Raw genomic sequence first — 13,513 nt, forward strand, 5'->3', positions numbered from 1 at the left:
CATCTGTATTCGGGACAGCAACAAGTCAAGGGGGGTATGCAGATCCCTTCCATAAAGCAAAAAGGCAGGGGTATCACCAGTGCTTGCATGGGGTGCTGTACGGAGTGCAAATGAGAGATGAGGAATGTATTTATCCCACGATCTGTGAAGGCCCCCCACAAGAGCCCGAATTGCCGTCTTCAGTGTGCGGTTCACTCTCTCCGTCATGTTTGTTTGCGGATGGTACGCTGTCGTAAGCCGGTGTTCAGCTCCAAGCCTGCGCACTAGAGAATCAAATACTCCGCTAATGAAGGGTGTGCCTCTGTTTGAAATGAGATACTTTGGGGTGCCATGACGAGCCACTACATCCCTCATGAATACCTCAGCAGCAATGGTCACTGTAGCTTCTCGAACTGCACTTATTTCAACCCACTTCGTGAAGTCGTCTACAAAAACTAAAATGTGGGCATTATCAACTGAAGTGCGTGGCAAGGGGCCTACAAAGTCAACCCCTGCGTACTCCCATGGGTGTGTGGCAATGATGGGCACTAGGAGACCAGATGGTTTCTGCTGGCTGGGTTTAACGAGCTGGCATACCGCGCATGACTTCAGATAGGCTTTTACATCCCTTCTCATTTCAGGCCAGGAAACTCTTGTCTGTAAGTGGTGGAGTGTCTTGGAAATTCCCAAATGGCCTGCAATTGGATGGTCATGAAAATAGGCTAGGAGTGAGGGACGAAGTTGAGCTGGTACATACAAGCGGAGATTTTTCAGTGGATGCAGCCGGCACCTGCCTTTGGGGTCCCGATAAAACAGCAGGCCATCACGGCAGCAGAACTTCGATGGGGAATCATCATCAGAGGCCTGGTCCGAATCCACTGAAGTGAGAAGATCATTAATGACTGGATCCTCCATTTGGAGCCGTCTGAGTTGTTCCCGGTCCTCCAAAATCACCTGGGGCTGGTGTCTCAAATTCAGTGCGCCCAGGACAGCATGTGCAGGTAGGAGGTCCGTGGTTTCTGAATGGTCTTGCAGTGGGTTGCGGGAAAGAGCATCCGGTACCCCATTTGCCCTTCCAGGCTTGTAAACAATCTTAAAGTCAAACTCCTGGAGCCGTAAGCACCATCTAGCTAAACGGCCAGTGGGGTCAGGTCTGGTCATGAGCCACTGAAGGCTGTTGTGGTCAGAGAAGACTGTAACATGGGACCCTTCCACGTAGGGTTGGAAATGCTCCAAAGCCCACACCACTGCAAGGCATTCCTTCTCGGAAGTTGAATACTTCCGCTCAGCCTTGTGCAGTGTCCGGCTAGCGAAAGCAATGGCTACTTCTCTGCCATCACAGTCACGCTGCATCAGGGCTGCTCCAAGACCAGTATTACATGCATCGGCATGGATGAAGAAAGGTCTGTTAAAATCTGGGAAAACTAGAACAGGGGAAGAGGTAACTCTTGTTTTTAGCTCATCCATCGCCCTCTGGCAGGCCTCGTCCCACAGAAAGTCTGTATCCTCCCGAGTCAGTGAGATTAAAGGCTCCGCAATGCTGGAAAAACCACTTATAAATCTCCTGTAATACCCAGCCAGGCCTAAAAACTGACGTACTTGAGTGACAGAGCTAGGGACAGGGTACTCCCTCAATGCCCTGATCTTTTCGGGGTTGGGGCGCAGACCATCTGGTGACACCATGTAGCCGAGGAACAACAACTCCTCCCTGAGAAACTGGCACTTGTCAAGCTTGAGCTGGAGACCAGCATCACGTAGGCGAATAAAGACTGCACGGAGGTCCCTTAGGTGTTCATCAAAAGACGGTGAGACTACCACGATATCGTCCAGATAGACTGCGCAAATCTTATACACCAGGCCTGCCAGAACAGACTGCATAAGCCTCTGAAACGTAGCCGGTGCATTGCAGAGCCCACAGTGCGAGACGAATGCTGTCTTGGGGCGAGATGCCTCGGCCACTGCAACCTGCCAATAACCCCTCGACAGGTCGAATGTCGAAATGAACTTCCCTCTAGACAGAAAGTCAAGCGTCTCGTCAATCCGAGGAAGCGGGAAGGAGTCTTTGATCGTGATTTCATTTAGCCTCCGATAATCAACGCAAAAGCGTGGCTCACCATCAGATTTCTTCAGATTACCACTGGGGATGCCCAGGGTCCAGAACAAGGCTCAATGACATCATCACAGAGCATTTTGTTAATTTGTTCCTCAATAATGGCTTGTTTCGCTGGTGATGCCCGATATGGTGGGAGGTTAATGGGCTTCTCCGATGTCGTCTCAATGGCATGCTCAACAAGGTCAGTATGGCCCAACTGTCCTGAAAAAAGATCGGCAAACTCCTGAACCAAGTCCATTAACTCTCCTCTGCAGTGTTCCGGAACATTGGCAGCAGTAACCTTTGAAGCGAGAGAGGGCTCTGGCTGTGACATAGCTGCGATGACAGGGCCCTCAAACACATCCACATTGTCCAGATCCTCAACACCAGCAGCACAAGCCTCCTCATCCAGTGCAAGCAAAGGTGTACCCTTGTCTCCAAAGGTGATTGCCCGAGAGGGTACATGGATACTCAGCGATGCTCTGAGCATAAAACCTAAAATCAAAGGCGAGGTCAACCGGGGAATGACCACGAAGCGGTGGTAAAAGGACTTGCCCCTGAAGGAAAAGGAGATCCACAGCATTCCATCTAGAGAACATGGTGCTGTCCACGGCTGAACCTTCAAAGTAAGGCCACAGTGGCAGAGGACTGCTGGGTGAACAGCAGAGACTGACGCGCCTGTGTCCAAAGTAGCTTGTAGCCAGCTACCCTTTACGTTCACCGAAACTAAAAATGGGGTGTTCCATGACACCGTAGAAGAGCAATCCGTAATTTCAGGAAGTAAGACTGAGTTAACAGATGCCTTCGCCTTGCTGGACGAGTTAGTGGAATTTCGTCTACGGCCACGACCACTGCGATGAGCGTCACCATCAGATGTCGCCTCCCCAGATATCTCTGCTGTCTCTGCGGCCGGCCCAGCAAGAGGGGTGGTGCCTGTAGGGGAAGGGGCTGATGTTGAATTGCAATGCGGGCAGTTCCGTCTTGTCACTCCTGGGAGAGAGCAGCCGAAACAATGAACAGGATTGTTGGCCCTCCCATGCCCCCTGTGTGTAGACTGCACTGTCCTAGTAGGGCCCAGAGCAGCATGCAACTCATGTGCCTTAAGTAAGAGGTCAGACACAGAGGACACCTGGGCACCATAGAGGGCCAGCCTATACTGGTCCGATGCGTGTCTGCGAATTATTTCCACCTGGTCAGCCTCAGGAGGGGGGCGTCGCAGCCTCCTAAACTCACCTACCATACAGGCCACAAAAGTAGGTAAGGGCTCACCAGGCTGCTGTACTCGGTCCAAGATACCCTTCAGAATAAGCTCTTGGTTATCAGAGGGCAAGAATACAGTATTAAACATGTCTTTAAAATGAGCCCATGACCGCCAATGTGGCGCCATAGCACTGCCCCACGCCTTCGCCCCCTTAGCTAAAAACCTTGGTATTTCCGCTAATATCTGGGCATCTGTTAGTTGCAATGCTACCTTATATACTGAAACAGACTTTAGCCATTCTTCAGGCTGTGGCTCACCATCCGCTGAAAAGATCTCCGGGGCTAGGGGAGGGCCATGCAGCAGTGATGCAAGAGCTCTTGGTAAGGCACTCAAAGTATGGGTGGCATCCGGAACTGGCATGGGAGCAGGGGTGGATGCTGCACCCAAAGGTGTAATCGGGGGCACTGGCATTCCACCCAAAGGTGTTGGTGGAGGGATGGGTGGGTTGCGGGATGACTCAGGGGACTGGGAGCTTAGCTGCCTAATTAAGTCAGTCTGAAGAGAAAGGGAGTCATTTAAGCAACTGTGCAGCATGGACACCTCTAGCTGAAGCGCCTGCAATCTGGACTCTAAAGCATCAACCGTGGGATTACCTGTCAAAGTCTTGGGGCGTGCCCCAGCAGCAGTCAAAAAACCTGTGGGTCTGTCCATAGTCACAAGTAAAAATAAGTCAAGTGAAGTAAAAATAATAGCAGACCTGAACAAAAATGTAGCCGACAGTTAACTTAAAATGGTAGCATTAGGATTCACCCCAATGAGAACAGTGAAATGTTAAAGTGTAACTAAAACACTGGACATATACAATATATCCCCTCTATTTTACAGTAATTACTTGAGAACACTTCAACCCAGGACACCTTGAGCACTCTACCATTTAAACAGCCACGAACACTAGGTTACAATTTGATTAATCATGGAAAAAAACCAAAATGTGTATTGCCTATAAGGTGCCAACACATCTACATATCAGATAAGTTAAAGAACAGTCAAAACATTTTGCAGCATTCTTTCACCATAACAAATTCCCCCCTGAATCCATGATGTCGCGCACTTAAGTCCTTGCTGAATCACTTTCGTGTAGTTACAGGTACAACAGGGCGCATCGGAAGAAAAGGAGTCAAAATTGGAAAAGTTCCATTAGGAGAACAAAAATCGGCGTGCTTAATCCTTCCCTGTCGTCGGCGCACACAAAACCCATTGGTGGACAGAGTTCAGTCTCTTCAAGGAAAATAACACACCCACATACACTCACCAACAATATCAAAAAAAAAAAAAAAAAAAAAGTTGGAGGGCGATGTGGGGGGCAGAACGCCAGAGTCTAACAAAATGGCGGAAAGCTCCAATTCAAATTCGGAACAGATGGGACTCCTGTTTTGAAATAATCCGGTGCTCAAAAATACATTAAAACTCCACTCCCATTTATATATGAGCACGTTATGTCTAACAGGGGTATTCAGCCCACACTGGGTTGGCATGAAAGAACGGAAAACAATACAAACGCCGCTCGGTAAACCCCTTTGAATGAACGCAAACCCCCGGGATCACCAGACCGAAAAAAAAAGAAAAGAAAGGTCGAGCTATCCTGGTAAATTGTTAGTTTTGACTCGTAGGATAGTTAGTCCATATCAACCCCACAAGGTGCCACAGTTCAACTCTTCGTTCAAGTTCATTCAGGGAAATCAAACATCATGAGCAGTTAGCTAGCCAGCTACCATTACCTCCAAACACAGCAGAAACTCCTAGGCGAGCTAGCACTTCGCCCTTGCCTTCACAGTCGAGATGCGGCGTGTAGAATATGAAGCTTGGAGCCGTGGGGAATAAAAGTCCACCAGTCGAAAATGTTTGTCGACCGGTCCCTGTTCGGGCGCCAATGTGACGAACTCAGCTGCGGGTGTCAGGGTCTTGGAGACACCGGCTCGTCCCTGCTCCGCCTCGCCGAACTGTCAGGGTGGTGTGTGGTGCATCACTGATACGGACACATTTTGGGGAATAGCTCAACAAATATTTTATTGGGCACGGCTGACAAGCGCACAAAACAAAAAGGAACTCAATGCCGTCTCTCTTCCACACACAAGTAACCCGCGCTTTTCAGGGCGCTTTTTAGTCACATGCTCCCCCTAAGTAATATGACTCGTTACAATATGTATGTCTGACAAGGTGCATATGCTTATGAAAATTAAATATGCATAAAATGTCAGTGTGCTACCCATGAGACCTGTGGTGATTTCTGAGCAGGTATGCTGAACAGTAAGTACCATCAAGCATGATTGTGTCTGTACACATAGGTAAAGCCAACCTTTGCCCCAGTGGTCGTGTCCTGCTGTGCCTTCCTGCACAACCTGTTTTTTAAACAGAGATTTTGTGGAGCCCGCACACATTCCGGAGGATGACCCTGCGGAAAATGATGGGGAGGTGCATCAGTCTGTTGCTGAAGCTGGGGATAACCTCAGAAACAGACTGGCTGCCTCTTTGTCTGCACCCTCTGCAAATATCGAGGCACTAAGACACCATGACTACTGACCTAACATGGTCTGTACCCTGGAGAGGCGCGGACAATGGGCATCATTGCCCCTCTTCTTTGTCTATAGTTGGCAAATATAGTTCAAGTGTTGTTTCCAAGACTTGCTTTTTGTCTGTGTATGATGTTGTATACTTACTGTGATTTGTCTGTTATGTGTTACTAACCTTGTCCTATCTTACTCGTGGCCTGTACCTTGACATGGTGAGTGAGGCTTTCAACTAAACAGGCCTTGCTTTCTCAATAAATCTTTGTTGTCTCTTATGTATCTATGGTACACATCTTTTCAACAAATGTTTGTGTTTTTTTTTAATATGCTGGACATAATGTGATACACATCTACAGAACAGACATACATCTACTTTCCATGTTTTCCTAACTATTATGTAATCAAGTCTAATTGTTATGTATGTTGTTTTCATTTGTAACAAAAAAATGTACAGGATGTACATTTGATCTACTATATATTTCAATTTGTCCATCTGGAAGCACTAAAAACACTGTATTGCACTACTGCATCTTAAATAGATTGATACAATCTCTCACTACAATAATCCTATTATATTCACAACTTGTGAAAATGCCCTATAGCAGTTATTAGCTATTAATGTTATTGTCTAAATCATATAAATGAGCAGAAATGAAATGATTTTACTAATTGTTTTTTATTTTTTTATTTTCCAGTAAAACTTTGAGCACATCAAGTAACTTGTCCTCCCTAGCCCTACTCTCCCTCTCCCATCTGTCTTCCCACTCCCTCATCTCATGAAACAGCTTCTCCTCCCTCTCTTGGTTCTCCTTTCCTCTCTTTCTAACCTCTCTCTTTCTCTCCTTTCTTCTCTTTCTACCCGCTCTCTCTCCTTCCGCTCCTCTCTTTCAAGTGCTTCTTTCTCTTTCCTTTCTTCTCTCTCTATATGTAATCGTTCCCTCTCTTCCTCCCTGTCCTGCATACTGCGCAATATGTCCACGCACTCCATACCCCTTTTTCTTTTTGGCAAGGTTGGGGAGTGCATTGGTTGCACAGAAGGGGTAGAGACCACTTCCACATCCTGGGCAGATGAGTCCACGAGGACAGGAGGACGTATTGCTGGCCTCTGCCCTAGTGCTTCATCCATGGGCCCATACCACTTTCAGGATGCAGCAGTAGTCTCTCCACCCTCCGTGCTCACCCCAGTCCTGGGGGCCTTCAACTCCTGCAGAACAACAGAAGCAAGTGGACCGCTGAAAAAATCATACCTTTACATTCATGTATAACTGCATGCAAATACATTCATGGTCTTGTGATGTGGAGACCGGAGATGTAATGATGTAAGAGTTCCTGGGTTTCTGTTTTTCATAAAGACATATGGACATTTGTGTGACATCAGCTTACCTTATACTTTTGTTTTAAATTCTCCCATTTTTTTATTTTTTTTTATTTTTGTTGGGTCCACCCTCCCCACAAGGCCATGGACCTTCATAAATTCTCTGCAAGACAAAGGATGACAACAAACAGTTCTCTGACTACACGTCGTAGATGTAATGCTTTACTGAACCAACACCAAATGGCTCAAACGTACTCAAACCCTCTCTGAGCTGCATCCTGTAAATTTATTTTCATTGCAAACACGCCAGCTGATGAGGGCTGCCGTGTCATCATCAGTCCCTACAAAGAAGTCCAAAATGAAATTTTCTTAACAGTTTCCATGCCATAGCCACAATTTCAGAGATTTCTTTAGCTAACGTTACTTCACTATACCACCGCTAACACCTCAGTGCTACGTGTTCGAAGGCATGATTGGCAACCAAAACCAAGCTATGGCAACTACATGATCATAGGAACATTTACCTTACATGAATGCTCAAGAGCTCAGTGTGATGTAGAAGTCTGCTGTCCAAATTAATTTAACAATGTACCCAGCTAGCTCGTATTGCCGCTTTAGAAGTTAACTCAATGGTGATAACTGACAGAAAACTCTGCTATTATTAACTATCCTTACAGTCATGAAAGAATAACTAGCTTGCTAGCATTCGCTATCGGTTAAGCTATTTGTTCTGATAAAAACGAACACACGACTACAGCAAATATCTATCAAAGTTCTTCAAATCGATTCAAATCATTGTGGATGGCCATGAGATAATCTGTTTGCAGCATAGGATGATTTCACTAGTCATTTCACTTACTATGCATTATTGAAAAGTGATTGCCATACTCTATAGTCGACCCCACTGAGTCAGGTGCGGGAGCTAGCGAGACAAAAGCCTGGTGTGGCAGCTGGATTACCCCCACAACCTATACATCAAAATGAAGCTTAGAACCTGTAGGTTTAGCTGTATGTGTTAATTTCAACCATTAAAAAACCCAGTCAAAAGTCGTTTCATTTACTACACGTTACTGAAACGTGATTTCTATATTCTGTAGTCACCCCCACTGGGTCAGCACAAATTACTGCTCTAAAATAGTGATTCACATTTCCCTAGCAGACTGCAGGAATGTTAAAACATCAAGAATCGCAAACGTAGCATCATTTGAATTTAAGATTATTCCCTTCAACTAAAGGATATTTTTCTATATGTCTTTAAATAAATAGTAAATAGTTTCTATTTCCAATGCAAAACAGTATCTTTCAATTTATAAATCAGTTTTTTTCAGTTTCTGATTCTTTTGCATCCCCCAGATAAAGGAAGTGGTGGTGGGGTTCAGACAGTTAACAAAACTTAGTTTAGTTAAAAATAAAAAAAGAGAGAAAGAAATGAAAATTACAGTATGAGGATGTGGAAATGTATTTAATAATTAATTATATGCCAGTATTAAATCAATTTGATTCTTTGAAGGCACAAAAATTGCATTGCCATGGAATATTAGGTTTGAAAATACAACATTTGCCCTATTTAACCCAACTTCCGATATAAACCACGCCCACTTCCGGTCTACTATCTGAATACAGGTATGGAGACAGATAATTTTGTTAGTTGAACAGATACAGATAATGATGTCTCTGTACACCTCTAATGTCCTCCCAAATAATAATAATAACAACAACAACAAAAAACGTGACAAAACTGCCCTCCAAGTCGGTTTATCTTTTCCACTCATGGACGAAAGGTTTTGGTGTAACAGCTTCCCAAAAACTATTGTTTTCCATTGGCTTCTTGTGTTTCATGACAGTTTGAAAAGACTTTTTCTTTCCTGTCAAAGGACAATTGCCAAGTACGTGTAAAGACATTTTCCAGTATTTTATTTTATTTGGTACTAAACGTGACAGCTTTTAACTCATAAAGCACTGTGAAATTTCCATATGCTCTGCTTCACGTAGAATTCTCCAATCAGTATCAACAGTGGTATGAGCATGTTTATAATATTTCAGCCTATTTTTCTTCCATGAAATAATAAAAATCTGTCCTTACTATACAGATGTGTGTGTGTGTGTGTCCGTACGTGAGCACACACGTTTTACTTCACATCCACAAGCATGTATTTAGGAGGAAGGATGGTGAAAACACTTTGCCGAAGTTGTAGGTAGCAAGTTTGGGCTGGGTGTGAAAATATGTTTACTGAAGCTGCGTGTGCTTTTTTCACACATTCTCCTTCTTCTCAGTTCCAGCATGAATGTATGCTTGTGTGTGTGTTGGCATGCGGTGTTGGCAGTCTCTACTTCAGCACCTCTCAGCTGGGCCTGTCTAACTGTTAATTCATGAGTGGAGAGCTTCCCTCTCCCACCCCAGGGAGCAATCCATCCAACGTCCTTTTTGCTCTCAAGCGAATGAGCGACAAAGAGCTATTACCCCATAAGAAATGCTTACGCTTTATTATAAAATAATTACAGTGCGTAAGCTATTGCTCCGTATTTGAATATTATTTTTGAAATGGCACTTGAGCTTAGGCGAGTGCCTTGGTCGCTGTTTGTGGCTTCTTTGACGCCAATTCATGTTTGGACGCATTTTAATAATGACAAGTGCTCCTGATGATGGTGTGGAACTCTTTAAATAAATGAATCCAATTAATGGAGGACACTGTCGTTTATCCTCCCCTTGTTGAATATGGGAGATTTATTGTCAAATTAGTGCCAGAGGTTCTCAGCGGGAGACGGAGAGGGGGAGAGCGGGGGAGAACAGGAGCAAGGCTTTCCAGGTGTCACTGATCTGACAGCTACACTGTGCTAACGCTCCACTGATGGTACAGATCAAATCCTGCCGATGGGAGACAGATTACGGCACTGGCGTGGACAGCTGCTACTGCTGCTGCATATAGCCAAGTCCAGTGTCAGGCACCCACTGAGAACCTTGCATTTTGTGTGGGTTTGCTGGAAATGAAAAAAAAAAAAAAAAAAACCCCAAAAAAACAGTGTCATTATGACACAGGAGACATACCAAACAGACTATATGGAAAAAGGAAAGCTCAGTTCAGTCCAGTGCAGGCTGCACTGACATTTTACTATAAAACAGCACAATTAACTGAATACACAATCAACTCTGCTGTACATTTAATAAATAAATAAATAAATGACTGAATGAATAGAATAAAACAAATGCCACGAAATGCTTCAAGGTTCAGTTACTGCACATTTATTAAAATTAAACTTTCTTATAAAATTATTCATGAAGGAAGAGTGTCGCACCGAGGATCTAGTTAAAAATACAGTGTTAGTGGAAAGTAAGAAACATTCACATTATTTCTGGAGGAGAAAACAGGAGGGAGGAGAGTTCCTGTCAATGGCAACTCATGTGCTCTGAAGCATTGTATTCAGAAACTGTTCAGTTTGTCCAAGTAAAAACTGTGAAACACCAATGTAAATGTCAAACGTTTAAAAATTAGTTACACATTTATAAAGTTATGCACAACTTCAAAATTTACTTTGCTATAAAATCTGTCATATGGTCTATATTCAGTGTTTTCTTTTTGATGTGAATATAATTCTTTGTTTTGTAAAACAGCTGGAGTTTTCTGACACAAAGGAAAAAGGAAAGTGCTGAGTTTCTGTGTGAAGCTGGTTTGTTCTGGAGGGGACAAAACCATGAGATGAGAGCTTTGTAAATATACCAACTGTCAGGGAAGTTAACTGATCCATGGGAACTATTCATTTTGTTCTAAAGAATTGCTCAACTGGCTCACAACATGAATTTATCTTATAGTGAAATGTGTGTGTGTGTGTTTTTTTTTGTCTGGGATGCAGAGTGAGTTGAATGGCAAGGAATTAACTCTCTCTGACATTTTTCATTGTCCACATCAACCAACATTCATCAGTGATGTCTGTCATTTTGGCCCTGGTGAAAGAAAAAGATAATTTAATACACATATGAAGCAGTTACACTGTGCTGCAAGGCAGTAAGACTGTGTGTGAATCACATTTAACATCTCCCTCTCCATGGGAAAGACACAGCATCTCCCCACACTGCAGGTCTCTTAAGACTTGATGTTACAGCATAAGACAGATGCACCTCATTTTCACTCGTAGTGATGAATATACGCTTTCTCCTGAGAGTTGACTCTCAGATTGGCTTTGTGATGATCTTTATGATTGTACAATATTCTGCAACACTGGCTGTACCTGAAAACATGAGTGTAAACACACATCATTTACATGTACAAGCTAAACAAGAGGGATATCGGTCGAAGATGATCACTTCTGCTCAGGAGGACACTAAGAAACTGATTCATTGCTGCATGATTCTGAAAAAATTATTTGTTTTCCAGACATTTCCTCTCACTGAATGAGAAGGACAAGGTCTCTGTGGCAATGTAGGTCCACTCTACTGAAAAACTGTTCACTACCCACTTCTGCCCTTTATACACACTCTTCTTCTCCCTCTAGCCTTCACAATTAACAGCTTTAATGGTCATGGAAGCCAGGCATAGGGAAGGGGCGAGCAAACGCTTCCACCCGATAGCGTAGATCAGCCATCCGTGCTGCCGTTTCAGGGTCCTCCAGGAGGAAGTTTTTGTACTCCTGTAGCTTTCCTGGGAGAGGGAGTAGACAAAAGGAAATCTCAAAGCCAAGCCATGTGAACACAACTGAGGTCAATCATGCCACTGGGTTTGTCTCGAAACATTAATCACACTAGCCCTATCCTAACCACACAAAGTGCTGTTTGATGGCAGACAAGAGAGGTGTTTTTCAGAGTCTAAGGTCAACCTTGATGGCCAGCTTTGACACTGCTGGCATTTTGTCCCTACCTCACTTACACTGTTGACTACAGTGACAAACAGTGTTTCTTTATAGACAGGGAGCTCCGTCTAGGTTAAATACACACAGAACATTCCCCTCACATGAGAAAAACAGCAATCAGTACCCTACATGAAACAATGATGCTTTTTCAAAATACAAATTTTGCTTCCACTGAAACCATTGGCTTTATAATTGATATTGAATGTGTCAGCTTTGAATAAAAAAAAAAATGTTAGCAGTCTTAGCAGCACTCACCAGTTTTCTTCTTGACATCCAGTGCAATCTTGATACCCTCATCAATAAACTCCACAACCTGCTCAAAGTCTGACTCTTTAAACTGCCTGGAGGTGAGAGCAGGAGCACCTGGAGCACAGCAGCACAGAAATCTTGGTCACATCTACAGCCAGATGACTCAGAGAGAGAACATGTTAATAATTGGAAAATATGAATTTGTTTTTCCTTAAAGTTTGAGATACCCTGTGAGTTGCTGGCTGTCCAGTTGAGATAGAGGAGCCAAAACAATATTTTTTTTTTGTAAATGGTCTGATCAACTACACCACTGTGGAGGACTGATGACACTGTCCTTAGATGTAAATAACCGAATAAACATCTTCTGCAGAAAGTGCTGATGACATACTGGGTTCAGCTTACAGTCTCAGGCACCAACATACACATATCACAATATCTCAGAGAAAATCTGTAGCTAAATGTGAAGGATTCCATCATGCGAAAACATCTTTATGGACTGCCAAGGCAAAGCACTAAAAAGGAACTCGAGGGAGTGAGGACAACACTTCAATACAAATAATACTACAAACACTGGACTCGTTTTCCATGTGGATATCCCAGTGAAACAAGTGAAACATGGTAGCAGTGAGCTGAAAAAAAAAAAGCATTCTAAGTTAAAAGGGCAAAGACAACACAGTGTGCATCACATTATTTGGTGGACACTGGGCAATTATTACTGTAGGGAAATATTAAACATATGTGCATTAACTTCAGTGTTAACTATTATTTATTCCTAGAATTTTACAAGCTGCAGCATTCTTAGACAGACCAAACAAATATATCAGATTCAGATGGATTTTCAGTCCTCAGATATGGGCTACTAACATACTTGTTTAGCTGACTGGTGAATGCTAAAGTTAAAAATTTTCACCAGTTAACCCCTCAGGCCAAGTAGTAGAGCAGAGGGAGGGCCAGAGTTTTTTTTGGAAAACTAGACTGTCAGTGTCATTACTTTTCAAATGCATGCCATCATTCCTATTAGTCAACTGTGCAATGGTGTGTTAGCTGACTGTGTGTTGGGGTGTTGGTATGTGTTTGCAGACTGTGTTGGTGTGTGTTAGCTGACTGTGTGTGGGTGGGGTTGGTGTGTGTTAGTTGACTGTGTGTTGGTGAGGTGTTGGTGTGTTTGTTGACTGTGTTGGTGGGGTGTTGGTGTGTTTGTTGACTGTGTTGGTGGGATGTTAGTTGATTGTATGTTAATGTGTGTTAGTTGACGGTGTGTTGGTGTG

General features: G+C 43.8%; 1 protein-coding gene across 1 annotated transcript in view; it reads right to left on the bottom strand.

The window, feature by feature from the left end:
* Nucleotides 1-10,372: 10,372 nt before the first annotated feature.
* The window catches only part of shmt2 (serine hydroxymethyltransferase 2 (mitochondrial)), a 54,308-nt gene continuing 51,167 nt past the window's right edge, over nt 10,373-13,513 (bottom strand). The window contains exons 11-12 of the mRNA XM_030780150.1: nt 12,252-12,359; nt 10,373-11,788 (exon numbers count right to left, since the gene is read on the bottom strand). Of these exons, the coding sequence (XP_030636010.1) occupies nt 11,661-11,788; nt 12,252-12,359 (236 nt within the window). The 3' untranslated portion in view covers nt 10,373-11,660. The remainder of the gene's footprint in view (nt 11,789-12,251; nt 12,360-13,513) is intronic.

The sequence above is a fragment of the Chanos chanos genome, chromosome 7 (assembly GCF_902362185.1).
Source record: "Chanos chanos chromosome 7, fChaCha1.1, whole genome shotgun sequence".
Lineage (NCBI taxonomy): Eukaryota > Metazoa > Chordata > Actinopteri > Gonorynchiformes > Chanidae > Chanos > Chanos chanos.